This window comes from Phaethon lepturus, unplaced genomic scaffold (genome assembly GCF_000687285.1).
Source record: "Phaethon lepturus isolate BGI_N335 unplaced genomic scaffold, ASM68728v1 scaffold12843, whole genome shotgun sequence".
NCBI classification, from domain to species: domain Eukaryota; kingdom Metazoa; phylum Chordata; class Aves; order Phaethontiformes; family Phaethontidae; genus Phaethon; species Phaethon lepturus.
In genome coordinates this window covers 1-18,062 of record NW_010531307.1, presented here as the reverse complement: position 1 = coordinate 18,062, position 18,062 = coordinate 1, and the positions used below count along the sequence as shown (strand labels likewise).

The 18,062-nt window shown below is 37.4% G+C and overlaps 1 protein-coding gene across 1 annotated transcript; it reads right to left on the bottom strand.

The window, feature by feature from the left end:
* Nucleotides 1-5,273: 5,273 nt before the first annotated feature.
* RAD17 (RAD17 homolog (S. pombe)) lies at nt 5,274-17,531 on the bottom strand (the record flags this gene model as incomplete). Its single annotated transcript, XM_010284510.1, has 13 exons — nt 5,274-5,680; nt 8,084-8,141; nt 8,464-8,584; nt 9,310-9,456; nt 9,923-10,069; nt 10,640-10,719; nt 11,897-12,091; nt 14,464-14,575; nt 15,215-15,284; nt 15,370-15,495; nt 15,589-15,641; nt 16,757-16,893; nt 17,375-17,531. Coding segments are annotated over 13 exons (1,671 nt in total), but the record flags the coding sequence as incomplete, so codon positions are not given.
* Nucleotides 17,532-18,062: the final 531 nt, after the last annotated feature.

Sequence of the window (18,062 nt, the reverse complement as noted above, 5' to 3'; positions counted from 1 at the left end):
CCCCGGTCGGTATGGTTTCTTGCACAATTCCACACTACAATCTGAACTAAGCCTTCCATCTTATTATAAGTAAATTGTTAGTTATCAAAAATAAGTGATCCTATCTTAGACCTATCTGAGATTTTTCACTGAGTTTAAAGGCAAACTTCATCTTTGCCCGTAATAACACTGCAGCCAGTTATCCTTCTGTCAGTGTAAAGTTGATTGTAGTAGTAAATACAGCTGGTTATAAAAGTATCACAGTAGCAGAGGAGAGGAAAAGGCAGGAGAAATTAATCTGCCAGAGATATTTGCACTTACTGACCTGTTAGACAAGATTTAATTTCAAAATTATACAGATGTGAAATGTTAGCTTTCATGCACAATGAATAAATGCCATCTGCTGTTGCAGTTTTTTTCCTTTGTTGAATCAAAAAAAGATGTAACACATTAGAAAAGCCCAGGAGTTTTGTCTTTCCACAAACCCTTATCTGGTTTGGAAGATTATATTATTACAATTTGACTTCTGTTTCTCTTTTAGCTCTCAAGTTTTCACAGATGTATAATTTTGTGAACAAAACTAAACCTTCCCCACCCCAGAAGGAGCCAGCTATTTGAAAGGGAGCTGGGTTACATAGCTGGGATCCCAACTCCCAACCCAGCACCAGCGCTGGTAGAAGCTACTCTGTGAAGATTAACCTGAAATGTAGGCAAACAGCCAGCTCAAAAACACAGGCAATTGAAAAGTGCCTAAACCTGCTGTGGGTGCCATGTCCCCAGCCAGAGGACAAGCATAGACTGTGTCCCTGTGACACAGCTGTGTTGAGCCACAGCGTGCTCCACAGCTCCTGGGTGCTGGAGGAGACCTCAGGGCATGGAGGCAGGCATCCAGAAACACTGGATTCCCCATCACATCTAGGACATTGGCAGCTGTGGGGCAAGCGGTAGCAATGTATGCATAGTGAATTCACTGCCACGTCCCACGTGTCAGTCTGGCATCCATGGCCTTTGTAACATGTGAATTATTTGGAAACCGCTATTCATTTTGTTTACTGTCTTTTTACATAGGCAGTTATTTGTTTAGTATACCCTGTTGAATTAATCACAGTTTAGATTTCTCTGTTGGAATACAAATGTACACACATATTTATACTCCATAAAAAGAAAAGAACACTACATTTTACTTTTTTGGTCGTTCTAATACATTAACAAATACATAGTTTTGGGAAGATTTTTTATCTCAAACTGACAAAGATATCACATATACTTTGCTACTTTTGCTTTTATTGCTGGTAAAATGGGCACAGTGGTCTTCTGCTGCCCTTAAATAGATGTCTAATTTCTTTCTAGCCATAAGACTTTGTGATTTTGATGTTTGAGGTTACTTGAGACTGCTGGCGCAGAGTCCATATCAATGAAAGGGCCAAATAACATTAAAGTGATCTGTTGAATAATTTTTTTCAGAAGCTCTCATCACTGGTCCAATTTTTGTTGGTTTGTTGCTTGATGTCAGAGTGAGTAGAATTAGACCCTCGGTGAAAGCTGGGACTTTCCCGCGACAATGCCACAGCTCAGCGTGTAGCTGCAACTGTTTACGCACATTAGCTTATGTACAGGTACCACTGTTTCACGAGTACTTTCCCTCAGGAGTGAAAGTCACGGCAGGAGCAGCAGAAACACCTGATCCTTCCTCTAAGTTCAGACCTACCTGGAGCTGCCCCTCCTTAGGAGTGCGTATGTGACAAATACTTATGCTTTGTGAACAAAGCTTAATAGCCAGGAAGATGAGGACAAAGTCACACTTACCCTTGCTGTGTACAGTATGCAAAACGGTTGGAGCAGCTTTTTAATGAATCTGGCACTCTTCAATCTTGGAGTAGTGCTGCCATGTTTATCAGCTCTGACTCCAAAGAAACCTCAGCCATTTATAACAAACCCAGTTCTGCTCCCATTTGCTGAAGTGGAAGACTCATTCACTTCAGGGACAATGGGAATGGACTCAGTCTAATGAAATCTATGGCCAGGGGATGAATGAAGGCAATATGGAGCTGCGCTGAGTGCTTGCCTTCATTCCAAAATGCTTTGACAGGTGTTGCACTCAGGAGCAGAAAAAAGCTGATGCGAATGTAGATAAATAAATAAGCATACAGAAAAATACACATAAAGAAATAAACATATATAAGCACATAAAATGCCAGTTCATTGCCTCTGGTATATTTCCTTACCTAAGGGCCATCACTGCCAAGTACTATCAACCACCTCTGGCTGGCATGGACATTGTCCTGTATTTGTGGATAATGATTTTTCCTGAAGTTGTACACAAGAAGGATGCTGAGGTGCTCAAGCAGGTCCAAAGAAGGGCAACGAAGCTGGTGAGGGGTCTGGAGCACAAGTCTGATGAGGAGTGGCTGAGGGAACTGGGGTTGTTCAGTCTGGAGAAGAGGAGGCTGAGAGGAGACCTTATTGCTCTCTACAACTACCTGAAAGGGGTTTGTGGCGAGGTGGGCGTTGGTCTCTTCTCCCAAGTAACTAGTGAGAGGACGAGAGGAAATGGCCTCAAGTTGCACCAGGGGAGGTTTAGATTGGATAATAGGAAAAATTTCTTCACTGAGAGAGTGCTCAAGCATTGGAACAGGCTGCCCAGGGAGGTGGTGGAGTCACCATCTCTGGAAGTATTCAAAAAATACTTCCAGAGTGGATGTGGCACTTTGGGACATGGTTTAGGGGACATGGTGGTGTTGGGCTAATGGTTGGACTTGATGATCCTGAAGGTCCTTTCCAACCTTAATGATTCTGTGATGAAGATATTAAAGAGTACGGGTCCCAGTACGGACTCCTGAGGGACACCTCTTGTCACTGATCTCCATCTGGACATTGAGCCATTGACCACTACCCTCTGGGTATGACCATCCAACCAGTTCCTCATCCCCCAAACAGTCCACCCATCAGATCCATATCTCTCCAATTTAGAGAGAAGGATGTTGTGGGGGACCATGTCAAAGGCCTTATAGAAGTCCGGATAGGTAACATCGGTAGCTCTTCCCTTGTTCATTGATGTGGTTACTCCATCATAGAAGGCCACTGGGTTGGTCAGGCAGCCCTTGCCCTTGGTGAAGCCATGCTGGCTGTCTCACCTCCCTGTTCTCAATGTACCTTAGCACAGCTGCTAGGAGGATCTGTTCCAGGATCTTCCCAGGCACAGAGGTAAGAACTACAGGTCAGTAGTTCCCAGGGTCCTCCTTCCTACCCTGGTTAATAGGTGTAATGCTTCCCTTCCTCCAGTCTCCAGGGTCTGTTGGTGACATGGTCTACACTGAACACACCCTGAATTACAACTACACTTGGAGACTGTGTGTTGGATGGGTTCAAGCATGAGCCATGAGGTTTCCCAAGGGCTGCCATACCTGTTAAAATTCTTTGACCACACACAAAAAAAACCCCAAACGTATCCTTCCTTCTTGGGATTCTCCTAAGTCATCCTTATGACTGCTATTTGAAGGGCAGTTCTCTTCTTTCCCCTGCCTTGTAACTGGGGTAACATTGCAGAGGGAGGCAGAATAGAGACTTCCACTCCCTGGAGATGAGAAGGCTGTAGCACTGACACTCATTCCTGCACCTTCTTGCAGCTACGCAAGCTTCCCTTGGGCTTGGATTGATTTAATGTTAATTTGGCATTGGTTTTAATCAGGCGCTCACTAGCACTCCTACAATTTGGGGCTTCCATCCTATTCCCACATTTTCCACAGCCCTGGAATTCAGGGGCAAGAGCATAGACATTTGAGCACAAGAGATTATTAAAGAGAGTAAAGCATATTTTTTATTCAGTGGCCTTTTCCTGTGAAAGAGGTTTTACACAAATTACTATGAACAATGTAGTTGATAGTGGCAAGTCTCTACCATTACAATTCATAATTAACCAGGTGAAAATTAAATACTGCCCCAGTAAGGCCAAGGTCAACAGTAACGCAAAGCAGCTGATGTGAAAGTAACTCTGGTACTGCTATTATTGCCCGATACTACTGTAAGGAAAGCTGAAAAAAATGTCAAGCAGCTTGGAGTTTTGCTTGCAAAGTAAAAATTGTCTTGCCTTATTGTCATTTGCAGTAGCAGGCCCCCCAGCAGCACAGGAGAAACACGACTGCAGGAGGCCCGAGTGGAGCGAGCTGCCACCTTGGCTCAGGCACGGTCACCCCACCCGAAGCATCCTGGAGAGTGGAGGAAACATGGTACGGGGCATCAACAACTAAACACATTTTGACTGTGCTGTAATGAGTATATATTCTGTAATGGACTTTAAGAATTAAGGGAGAAAATTTCCCTCTTCAAAATTAAATAGCGATAGATGGAAAGACTACACCTACCCCTTGAAAAAGGACAAATCTGGACTTTTTAATAGCAGCATTACTTCCAAGGTTGTGGTGGATAAACACGTATTTTCTTCTACTAAACTTTGGATGTAAGCCATACAGAAATGCAGACATACATTAGACATTCAAAGTTGTTTGATTTTTTTCTTATTCCTGTGGTATCACTAGCCACAGCAGTGTTAACAGATTGATTTGCATGGGCCAATCCCAGTTGCAGAGAAACACTGAAGTACTGAACAGACTGTTCAGACAGCCACAACGTGCTTCCCACGTGTCAGTCACCAAACCCAGGATTATTCTTCCCCCCAGCATAGCTGCAATTTAAGGACAAAAACTGCACACTACACCATTAACTTCCTACAGAATACGAAGGATGAGAAGGACTTATGCTTGATTGTTATATTTTCCCCTCCATAAGTTAAGAAAATGTCTTTCAAAAAGGAATCCAAAATAACCTGTTGTGTAACACAAGTTCAACTTGAAAACACACAAAAATCTGTGTCAGAGTACAAAACAGTATTAATACAGCAGGAGTTTTATTTACATCATCAGTATGGGATATCAAACTTTTTACATGTACACTTCAGTCTCTTCTCTCAGAAGGGCCAAGCTTCCAAACAGCAATTTTTTTGAAGGTATGAATTTTAATAAAACCTTCAAATGCTGACAACTTACCAAATGCGTACTCAGGAAACATACTGTACAACTGCAAAGTAAATTAAAATGTGTAAAAAAAAAAAATAACTTAAGAGTGACACTGCTTATCTACAGTCTCAAACTAATTTCAGTCATTTATTATTCTCTTTTTATCAATACAGATTATTTCATGGCTCAGGAAAGGCAAGGAATAGCTTGTAATTTAGTATTCAGCTCAGGTCTGATCCTGCAAACTTAAGAGGAAGCCAAGGACCGCTGTCTCGATGTTGACATGGCATGTTTAGTCTTGGCCTCCTAGCCCACCAAAGTAGCTAAAGCAGTACTTTTGAGCAGACCATACTCTCTTTAGCAAAGACCTTTTAGCGTATTAATCTATTCGGGCAAGTCAGTGTCCGGTATTTTGTTGTACTCAGTCACTATCATATTCCTCTATTTTTAATTCATCTTCCTCCATGATTGCTTGAGCTGCAACAGGCTGAGGCTGACTGCAAGGCAGTTCGCTTCCACTGCACTGGCTAGAAGAGAGAGGGAATGCATCCGACTCATTCTCACTCGTTCTGTTTTTCTCCATCTGTACAGCCGTCTCCACAGCATGCACATTGGCACCGTCCCCCTCAGAGCTAAGAAATAAGTCTGGTATCCCAGGATCTTTGTCAGTAAGCGTTTCAAGCTTTAACCTGTAAAATTACCATTGCAACAGTAAGTTACCACACACACAAAAATCTCCTGCTCTCTCACACAGAAACTGCAATAGAAAAGACTGCCCGTGTACCACCCAGGTCACCCTTCTTCACTGGTGCTTAACAGCTTTCACATTTTCTGGTAGTGACACCCTCCATCAATCACAGTTAATTCAAGCTATACACATTCTGTGCTTATATCACTACCTTCAGTATTACATTTTTACAGCTCTGCACACATCTTCCAGGTATAGATTCTTCTGCCCAGAACTCAACGCAGCACAGCTTACGTGACAGCCTACAGAAGACACAGGAGTTCCTCTCGGGCAAAGGACTGCGCTACGTAGCCTCAGACCACAGCCACAGCAAAATACCAGACAATGTTCGTGCTCCATCACTCCCCAATACCCACCACTGCTTGAAGTTTCTTCCTTATGGTGACAGTGGTTTTGCTGAGCTTTCCTCACACACATGAACTGGTAACAATTAACTTACTGCCAACAACCCATGGTACATCAGACCCTTTCCAAGCAAAACCAAAGTCTTTTATGACAGGAAGCAATTTAACTTGAAACAGGTAAATAGAAAAAGATTTCTTTACTCAATTTTTTTTCTTTTATTGTATTTATAATTTCTTTTACTATTTGGACTTCTCAATCTTTCTAGCATCACTGTATCAGTATGTTACCAATGTTCCTTTATTATTTTTCCCACTTTACATGAGAATAATAACAACTTACGCAGTTAGTGACAAAAACTCATCCTGACACCAATTCCAGCTGATCAAATACCATGCACTCTCCTCAGTGCCAGCTTTCTTACTATAGTACCATTCCCATTCCATTAAGAAATAACAGAAAATAAAATTTTCTTATTTCCATTGAAGCAGCTGCATGTAAGTTATTTTAAGGACTGTTTAATAACACAAAACAAATTATTTCCAATTAGGATTCCTGAAGGAAGCAAATGCTTACTAAAATACCTACATTTTTCTATACTTCCTTTCCAAAATAGTGAGCAAATGAAAAAGGATTACCATGTTTTCAGGAGAAAGGTACCCCGCAGATAAAGCTCTAAATGACACACACCCAACTTATTTAATGCAGATACAAAATGTTTATCAATATTTAAAGGTATGCTGCAGACAAAATTAACGGTATAAGAAAGTCTACAATTAACATGTAAAGTTAGAAACATTTTGGCTTAGATGAGGGAGACTGCAAAGGAGTATACCCATTAAGGACACTTTCCTTTCTTCCTGACTAGCAACAAAAATGGCTTTTAATACAACTGTTGGGGAACGGGGTTGTTCTTGGGTAATTCTTGTTCTTGGCCTTTACCTTGCAGGCCAGTATTTCATCATTAAACTTGGACAGGAGTATCACAGTGATAAATATGAGATGCTTTGCTGGATGCCATAACAAACTCTCTTGGTTAAGAGATTAGAGAGTTAGTCTCATTCCAGCTATGATCTCAATCCTTTATGAGAAACAGACCACCATAATTAACACTCTTTTTAAATTTCAGAGCTATCAAAGTTAGAGAAACGTAACTGAGGCTTTACTAGTATAAACAATGCCTACGATTCAGAAGGTTCACTAGAGTCACATTATAGCACGTCATGCCACATCACCCCATGCTCACTACACAATCTGTAAATACAGCTCTACAGTCTTGCAGTTGAAATAAAAAGTATTTTTTCAGTATTTAGCATCTAAGACAGAGGAACTTCTGTAGCTATAGTTTTATTTTTAAAAAAGGCATTCTAAACAAAGACTGTTTTTTTGTAGCCCGATAGGCAAAAATTCCATAAAATAAAAACCAGTGCTGCCATCTAATTTCAGAGGAAGTACTCCTTAAAATATTTTGTAGTTCCATAGGCATACAACTGCTTGAAAGGAAATAATTCCCCATTATATTTTCTTTCTTGCACCTCTAACACACGTGAACACAGAATGTTCTACCAAAATTCCAGATTAATGTTTATGTCATGCTAAACAATAGGCAAAGTGCACTACACTCTTTGCATCAATTCAGTTTTATTTTCACATAAATGTTTTTGATTGTAAAAGAAATATTTGATTCACATCATACAGTGGAGAAACATAGATACATCTAGGACAGAGCTAATACTTGATACAATGCAAAAGAAAGCTAAACAAAGATTAAAAGCCAGACTATAGTAAAAATGTTGCTATTAACGTTGTATTGATAAATAGACTTGAACTGGAAAAAGTTTTAACAAGCAAAATATAAAATTACAATGCTACAAGTGAGGGAAAATGTCACCTCATAGATGTAAATTGAAGATGCTTCTCTATGAAAGGGTTCTTTTCTTCAATATATTAAGAAAGAAAAAAAGTTTTACTTTCTTTAAGAAAAGACAGAAGTCAACTTTACCTCCCAAAATGTCTTTTCAGCGGTAGCCTCCCAACGTCTTGGATAAAAGCAATCTGAGCTAAGAATAAAGAATCACCAGTGTCATATTGAGTAGATCATAATGCATGTACAATTAAACATACTGCAAAATAAATAATTCATTAGTTTGGTCAAGTATTCCTGTATATATTTGCAATATTTTGGATACCAAAACACTGTGCACACATGTATGTGGGGTTTTTTTCCAAACTGTTTACCACATTAGCAAAATATATTTACAAAATACATTTTTTTAATGAGGCAAAAGCACAGATAGTATTGACATTTTGGATTACAAATTTTTTTCCGTATGCATTAATTACAAAAAAAGAGTCCAAGCTCAAGAGTTACACCCATCTTACCCTGGTTTCTCATCGGATTTGCTAACATAGCAAGATAAGGCAATAGCTCTGTCTGAAGACACTCAGGTGGTAAACAAAAGCTTGAAAACAGAGATTTTGCAGCAAGGCAGTTTTCTTGATACTGTAAGGGTTGAGGGAAAAACAAACAGAAGTAAAAAAAAACCCTAGTAAATCATTATTAATGTAGATATTCTGTACCATAAAAGACAGACTTCCTTATTGCCTGCTAGATGACTACACACAAGCTAGTGAAAATTGAGACCAGAAAAAAAGATAAGTAGTTAGAGTTAACTTATGCAGATCCTAAAAATGGTAAATTCCTTCATTTTTGCCTTGGGCTGGGCATTAGAATTTCCAGAAAATATTTCTCCCTTCATTATAGAATTCCCCACCCATCTAGGCCAGTATTTTTTGCCAGGTACAGCAAGAGAAGTATTAGTTCAAATATAAAAAATTGCCAAGAGCTTCGATATCTCACAAACAAGCTATTTCTGAGAAATGTAACAGCAGTAATTTGTTAAACTTGCACAACAGCTTAATGTGATTCAAATCGCACAAAAACTGAAGCTTACTTTCAGGAATACTCGACAGTATTTCAACAGTAATTGTGCCTCCATTAACTTAGGATTAAGACTTTCCCAGCAGTATGCCAACTTGGACACAGGAATCAGACTTTGTCAGAGGCATCCAACTTATTCTTCCATTGAAGGAATAATACAAATGTAACTCTGAGCAAGCGCTTTTTCGAAGTATCTTATATCAAAATAGGACATTTGACACATTTAGCACTGTGAGCAAATCTCATCTATACTACTCAATTGTCACACCTGACAAAAAAAAAATTACCTTTTTATTGATGAAGAACCACTGGGGTTTATGTAAAGGTCGGAACCCCATTCCTCCTTGGTGGTGGGCAAAGGCTCTGGATGTATTTGAATGTATCACTCCTCGGGTAGCCACAGATGCGCTATATTTTTCCATCACAAGCCGTGTCTAAGACAGAAATCAGGCATTATGTGAATCCAAGGTCTCTATACACTGTGTGTCATTTGAACAAAAGCACACTCTGTGGTTGCAGTGACATGACAGACCCAGAATATGTTTAGATTACTGTGAAACTTTTACTCAAAGCAGCTGAATGAAAAAGCTAGCTCAATTACTTCAGGAAAAAGGCATATAGACTTGAACACATTTGTAGCATAAATTTGTTCTACTTAAAAATACTTTATAGAATATTTTACAAACACTATAACCCTATAATAAAATACTTAACAGAAATTGGACAAAAAGTTGGACCTGCACATCTTCTACAGTTGATGTACTTTAGCATTCATTAACAATTCACTGCCACATACACTGTAAGCTTGCAGTAACCATTCATAAACACTTAGAGAAAAGTCTAGAAGCTCAATGTCAGAGTATTCAAAAAAGTATTCATATATAAAAAGATGACACTTACACTCCAATTACTACAAAGGACATCAGCAGTGCTCAAATATTCACTAGCTCTCACTACATCATCGATATCAGAAAAAAAGTCTACAAAGTTCTGGTGAAGGTATAAATTAAACATGCTTCCAGACATATGCGATTTTTCCACAATATCCTATTAGGGAAAAAAAAATAATTAAAAATAAAAGTTTTACACAGTGTATAAGGAAAAGCATCCTATAAAAGTTACAATACATTTAGATGGTTAGGTAGCTGGCACACATGATCTACAAAGTGACACGTATCTACAAAAGGGAGGCTGGTTTGCTCCCAGAGAAGGCTAACGGTGGGGTTGGAGGGACAGAAGCCATTGCTGTCTTCAGCTGTCTTAATCGGTGGTAACAGAAAGGTGAACTTGGACTCCTCTTAGCAATGCACAGCGAAAGGATGAGAGGCTGCAGCAAGGCAAAGTCCACCTTCACAAGTCGATTAGTGAGGTGAGAGCATCTTTATCCCTGGAGATACTCAGAACTCAACAGATCAAGAGCCTGGGAACTTAATCTACCTTTGAAGTTAGCCTCCAGAGGTGCCTTACAGATTACCCTATAACTTAAGACAGACTGAATACACATATATTAAGATCAGTGACAAAACCATTGTGCCTGAGAATTTGCATCAATCACTTAAGAGTTTGTTTTGTTTTTTTTCAAACCAAACTAGAATCAAGCAGTCATTGCAGATGTACCTCAGGCTGAATAAGCAAGGTGTCTCGACGGTATTCTGATAAGTGAGCAGGCAGCTGAGGAAATTCTGACACTGGTTCTCCTACAAAGGATTTTAAAATCTTTAGTTTTTTTAGTATCAGAAACTTTGTTACGTTTCTGCATATAATCAAAAAAGCCAGAAGAAAAAAACCTAAATTTCAGATTAAATATTCAAAATTAGAATAAAAATTAGAGAGGAGAAAGAACGGAGATGTATAACTGCATGAATAGTAGTTTTCACATATATTGAGCATCATTTTAGCAACTGTCAACTCTACCAGCAACTAGATTACACCATTTTCAGGTCCTAGAAAGCTCTTGACGCAGGCATAAGTATTTAATTGTACAGTCAATATTATATAGTCAACAACATATAATTAGTTAATTAAACTTTATGTAACAAATTTCATCTAATTATTCTCATATTCCCTCATTTCACTATTTCTCCTCAGTTGATTTGGGAAATTATATTGTGAATTATTACAGCCAATGGCATTATGGATCCTAATTTAGCTGAGTGCAGATAGTTCTAGTTTAATAAATACCAAATGCTTATGAATTATAGTTTTTAAATGTAAAAAAAACCAGTATTGTAACCACACACAGGGAGCAGAAAGGTTCTGTATATTTACAGAATCTGGGTGTATAAAAAGCAGAACTTTCAGTAGTAGTAAGGTAAAAAGTAATTTGGAAAAGGAGACAGGGTATGACAGAGGAGTGGAAGAAGTTTTCAGGTCAGAAAGGAGAGAGCACATATGTCTGTTAAAGGGAAACAGAGAGTTGAGATGAAAAGACAGCAGATACAAAATTAAGGGAAGCAGTAGCTATGAGGCTGCAGGGCTATACTGTAACCTTTAGGACTACAAACAAGGACAGAACGTAACTGTACAACAATGTATAATTCCGCACAAAAGCATAATTTGCTTTTGTACAGAGTAACAAATGTGGTGGCTATCTATTTAGCTTTGTGTGCACTGCAACACATGGACCTAATGCAACTAGAGTTATGTAATTTTTTTACAAACATGTAGTACATCTTAATGAAATATTTATTTACCTAATACATAAAGATAGCTGCAATTGCAGTTACCACAAACTTTTATTACTGTTTTTATACGCTTATTAATGACGAGACATGTGAATTAGAACTCACCCTAAGCCTTACTTTAGCAAATCTTGCTATTAGCGGTTGACATGCTTTACCCATTGCAAGGAAGAGTAAGTCAAAGTTTTCTTACTTTTGCAGTAAATTATTTTCCCCAGAGCATGGAAAAGAAAGATGGAAGCATCTTTGCCACCAATAGCTTGTATCTCCTGGTCTTCTGAAGTATCAGATTTACTTTCCTTTCTTACTTTAGATACTGCTGCTGCTTCACATTTTAGTGTGGAGCTCCTTTTCTTCCTTGACCAAAACTCCTTCTCCAATGAGCAGTCTATCAATAAAAGCAAAAATACAATCAGGAAAAAGTACATGAATATAAAAAATTTTCTATTGTATTGCTACTGCTAATGTTCTAAACAAATTAAAAAAAAAAAAAACACAAACAGAAAAGGTTATATAAATAGGGGCACTAAAATAAAACTCATTTATTAGGAAGGCAACCCAGTCACCTAAACTAGCATGCTTCATTCCACTTCTGTCTCTTAAGCTACAGCTAAGGTGCCAAGTACTTTCTTTAATAGCAAATATCCATCTCTTAAAAAAGCTAGTGTTCTCGTTTATTCATTCTAGTTCTGATGCATCCCCAACTTGCCTTTCTTAAAAATGTCTTCTTTATAAAGTACAAGTGCAAACATATGTAAATGGTATTTCAGTTACATTCTGTTCATTTATCAATTTTTCTTCTGTTTGCATTATCTGTATGATATCCTCACTGAAACATAAGGCAGCAAAGAAAACCTTTCATTTAGGTGTTTCTTCCAACAGCCTACTAATTTCCACAGTGTTTTGTGCGCCAAGGAATAAAACCTTTCTTCTAACCTAACTTAAACATTTTCACCCACAATTTGATTTAGTGGCAGGTGAATGTTCTTTATCAAACTAAGAGAATTTATCTTTTAAGTATTTACCTTCCTCTTCTCCCACAATTACCATGGGTCCATTTTACCCACTAATATTACCAAAGTGAATGTATCACTTATGTTTACACACATACACAAGTGAAGAAAGAAATTACATGTATAAAACCTGATACTGCATTCTCAGGAGATCAACAAGGAATTGAGATGTCTCCAAAATTTACAAAATATCATTGGCTGCCATCATTTACCTTACTGAAATACCTGAACAACTAAAAAATTTCTATTCAACATGAAGGCAGCTCTTCTCAATCTGTTAAGAAAAAATGCAAGAAGAGAATGTTCAGGTTGGTATGACTTGAGTACATGATTCTGAGATGGCATGTACAGAAGCCGTCAAGCCCTATGCCTTTGTTCTCTCCCAAGTTCTCTTTATAACTCTCATGTTTTTACATTTGCAATGTAATTTATTAAAAATTGCACAAACTGGTCATTTTAAGACTATTTCGATTTTCTAGAGTATGTATGCAGTGAGCTACTGCAAACTTTGCTCAGGTATCATCAACCTACTATTTATTAACTTGGTGGCATTATCATCAAAATGGAAAACCACTTTCCTCACTGCGAGGAATTTTTTTATTTTTCTGATTAACACAGAACAATACAAACTTACTATACTAGAAGACAGCATAAGAAGAATTTAGTTTCCACATTTGCAAGTTAAACCTAGAAACCTGACTCTCTCCCTCATGTTATTTAACAAACACAGCTAATTCCAATATACTCTAAAACTCAAAGTACAACACTCCCTCTTACAACAAGGACTTGAAACTATGTGTAATCCTGTATTCTATGAGCCCATTTTCTATTTGCAAGGTGGATGGGAGAGAAAAATCAGTAAAAACAAGATCAGTGCTACCTTTACAACACACAGCAGAAAACAACTGTTGAATTCACTTCCTTATTTCTAGGTTGAATGTAAATGCTGGCACCATCTAATGGTTCTTAGCATAAACTACAAATGCCAGAGTACTGCTTTTAAAAATAGACGCATTATATAACTTGAATACATTTGTTTCTTAAGAATTATTGACTTCTAATGCTTATAAAAGACATGACAGTAAGTCTCCTGTTTTCTTTCAATGTTGTAACATATAAAATTATCCCAAACTAAGACTGATTTGAGCACTGTCCAACCAGTACTTTGAAGACTACTAAAACACTAAACACTGAACTTCAAAGTTATTATAATACATACCATAACTTCATAGTAACCCATGCCACCTCACAGCTTTTCAATTTACCAACAGCTGCAGGAACTCCAAAGCAAAATCAATCAATACAGAAATGCTGTATACAAAGTCAATGGGCTGTTTCAGAAACGCTTTAAGGGTAGAGGTAAGGACATGGAGAAATGTAAGAACCAAGCATTGAAAATATCCCTTTCAAATTAAGGTTGCATCATAAAAGTTTCAACAGCAAACACACATCAATAGCAAAAGATATAAAGAAGAAAAGAGGGCATTTTATTAAATTACATCAACACATATGTAGGAGATGTTACGCAGTTTTAGGACTACATATAACAGTCATAAAATGGAAAGTTTTCAGCTTAAAAAAAAAAAACAAACCAACAACCCACAACTTTGTGCCTTTTATTCCTGCTCCAGAACAGCATGTCAAAAATGTTTTGCACACCTCACCCAGCTGTTGCTGCAACAGTGAACAGAATACCTCTACAGCAGAAATGGTCACATCATTCAATTAACAAATCCTAGGTACTTACTTTTCATAGAAGAAAATTGAAGACTGTTTATTGCACTTCTTATATCACCTGAACAACCTCTGCAAAGCAACTCCAGAGAAGTTTTGTCAAGAGCGTAATTTTTTTCTCTGTTCTACAAGGAAAAGCAACAGTCAAAGTAATAAGAAAAAATAGGAAAAGGATTATTTTAATATTATTCTGGCTGTGAGGACCCACCTCTGACACACACCATAAACAGACTACGTCAGCATCCACCATGTGCTCAAATCGTGTCATACTGCTAACTTTAAAACATTTAATCCATTTAAGCACATTGCCACATTCTAAATAGCAGTATTAAAGAGAATAATGCACATAATTCTTCGCAATGTGTCACTAAAAGGTTGCAAGGTTGTAATCAAAACAGTTCAGGAATAATACAGGATTTAGGTTCCTGACCTTTCTGGGCCTTGCTGGATACAATGAAAATTACTTCTATTCCTATTACTTGTTTCATAGATATAGTTTCTGTAATAGGCAAAAGAATTTTCAGAAATAACTTTGAAGACTCAGACTGAGGATCAAGCGGAACTAATTAAAAACAAACCATCGTTCAAAATTTTTTTCTTGTTTTTTACTGGAAGGTATTGGTGGGATTTTTTGGGGGGATGTGAGGGGCTGCTATCAAAGATCAAACAAATACAGTAATAAATATAAATAACATATTTCAGATATAAAAGTCTGAAATCTTTTGGTCTTAGCACTGCACAGAAGTTATCAGTTCACAACTTACCATACTAGCTTCTGTTGCAGCTATTCGATTAAGAACTTTCATCATATTTGTTGGTGCAACAGGCTTGAAACTGTTGAATTTCATTTAAAAAAAAATAATTAGTTTTTGACTTCTCATTTATTTCAATCAAGTTTTAATGAGATAAAAGATCTTACCTAATATTGCATATACATAACTCCTCTAGAATTTCTGTTGGGAATAGTAACCTCTGGTTGTTGTCTCCACTGAAGTTATCCGAGATTATAAATATAAGGGGACATCTACTTGTACGAACAAATCTCCTACGTTGAAAAACAAGCAAGTATGACAAGAATCAAACTCCAGTTTACTGCCAGTGGCTAAAGCTAATCATTAAAAACTTATTTGCAACTGACCTGAGAATTTCATGTAGACTACTTGGGTCTCGATAGAATTGGTTAGGTATGTCCTGTTCAAAACAAATTACTGCTGTCATTATATTCAGATGTGAATATTCTCTCCCACAGATTGACTGTTATGGCACAGTATGTTGCTCCACATTTTTTCTTCCTAGTTAGCTTGCTTTCAACTAAATTTGAATGCGGCTAGCACTGAAGATAACCAGGAGGAAAAAAAACCAAAGGAAGAAAACAACCAAAGCATAGCATTCTTTCTTTCATTACAGAAAACAATATCTAAAAAAACCCCCATTTTCCTTCTGTCCTTGTTTCCTAAGAAACAGCCTTGGGTGATAACATTGCCTGCTAGACAGAATTTACTCAGAGAATAAACACTCAAGGTAGCAGGTCCACTGCAGAAAAGGGCAGGATATACTACTTGCACCTACACAAGAAAGTGACTTTATGAAGAGAAGTCACAGAAAACTATGCCTCCTAAATTCTGCTGTACATCACAGTACTCAGCTAGAATGTTTGTCTAATCTGCTCTTTTCCTTGAAAGTTTACAGGCAACTTGATTTACTAAATTCCTCTCAGAAAAAGATTAAAAGCTCAGAAATGCTATTGAAACACACTCCTGAATAAGTAAAAATAAAGTCTTTTCCTCTACCTCCCATTATGGCTTACAAACCCTCAGAGTTCACGTACCTGCCCTAAATAACACCCTCCGCATTAAGACCAAGGAATGCTAAGTTTCAAGTACTTTCTGACTCTGTTAATGCTCATGTATCTTCTACAGTCTCCTGTATCCTTAAGTAACATGAATAGTGGGTTCTTCCCCTCCTCTTCCTGTTTATACACACATATATTTCTAGAAAGCTAATCACACAGAAAAATGGGTATGACTTTTCAATATTGTTTTGATTTACTTTGTGTACAGAAATAAGTAATGGCGTATCAAAAACTAGTCTCTAATTTCTGCCTGACTACTAGCTTATATAATTTAACTGCAGGTAAAACTTGGCTCTAGACTGCTGTAGACTCAAAAAAAGTACGAACAAACTCATCTGCAGTAAAGCAGACTAATTTTTGGCAACACCAATCCACAAGCTGAAGCTAGTTAGCATGTCAATATTATAACAAAAGGTATTGTTTTCAAAACAAGATTTCACAAGTTTTCACTTACTTCAATAAGAATAAGCTTTTTATCATTTTCTGAGGACTCCCCAAGCATCTGAAGTTTGTTATACTTATTTGCTCTTAATAGAAAATCTTGAAAGAGAGCTGCTTGGGCCTGACTCGGAAACGTATGAAAATTTGAGTCTGAAAAAGAAAACTAATTAAAAGTATGTATCCTATATTATACCAAGTAGAAGATAAATACCCACAAGAACTAATACCCATCCATGCTATTTTCTGACAGTATCCATTGAACACCAGCAGTCAAGCCCTTTGGCAAACACAGGACAAATACAACAGCATTTTTAAAGGGTAGAATTCAATTGAGGGCCCAGAAGAAGACAGACTTACCTCTTTTTACTTAATCAGCTCAAATGATATCCAGGCTACTACATTGCTCTCTATACTGTTTTGAATTGCAAATTATTTTGGAGTAAACACTGTAAAAAAATTAAATCCCTTTTGATAAAAAAACAAAAGAAAGATTCTTATTAAACGCTAAGGATTTGACTTACGTGGATGTGAATCTGACTTCATATGTGACACACCAAAAAGAATAAAAAATACAGAATACAAGAGTCTCAAAAGTAAAAAGAAGGAAAGAAAAAAAAACCAAAATACTTACCCTGGTCAAACATATTTCTTAAGTCTTCTTTTGTAAAGTCTAAAGGTACTGGATTGGTCCATTCTTGCACCTGAACACCAAGATCTTTTGCTAATATTTGTATAGTTGCAGTCTTTCCACTTCCAGAAGGACCAGTTAGCAGTAAAACAGAGCCACTCTGCCACAGAGAGGGGGAAAAAAAAAAATAAACGAAAGAAATCCCAAACGTGATAACGACTGAAAGCTAGCTGACGATTAATATTGGTTGAATTTCTTCTATAGTTTCTCTGGTAATGATTCTTTTCCCAATAAAAGATGAGTTAAATATTTTGTGTTATTAGTTTACCTGTTGAGTATTCAGATTGAAAGAGCTAGACCAGAACTCTGAAAGTCTTGCTCTCAGTTTTTAATGTATCTGCTTAGTTAACGGCACACCATGTAGGCCAACATAATACATACTGAACTGGAGAATTGGGTCTGAAAAACACTAGGCAAGATTGGTAAATTATACATGTGAATGCCTCTTACCAATCAAGAGGTTAAAAATATCCTATTATATCAAGTCAGTGCAACTAGAAATTTGCCAAGATACTTAAAATTAGTCTGTAAGAAATAAAATGCAGTTACTAGCGCACACTGAAGAGCTATTAATTTCTGAGAAAACCAGAATCCACATCTTAGAATCACAGAATCATTAAGGTTGAAAAAG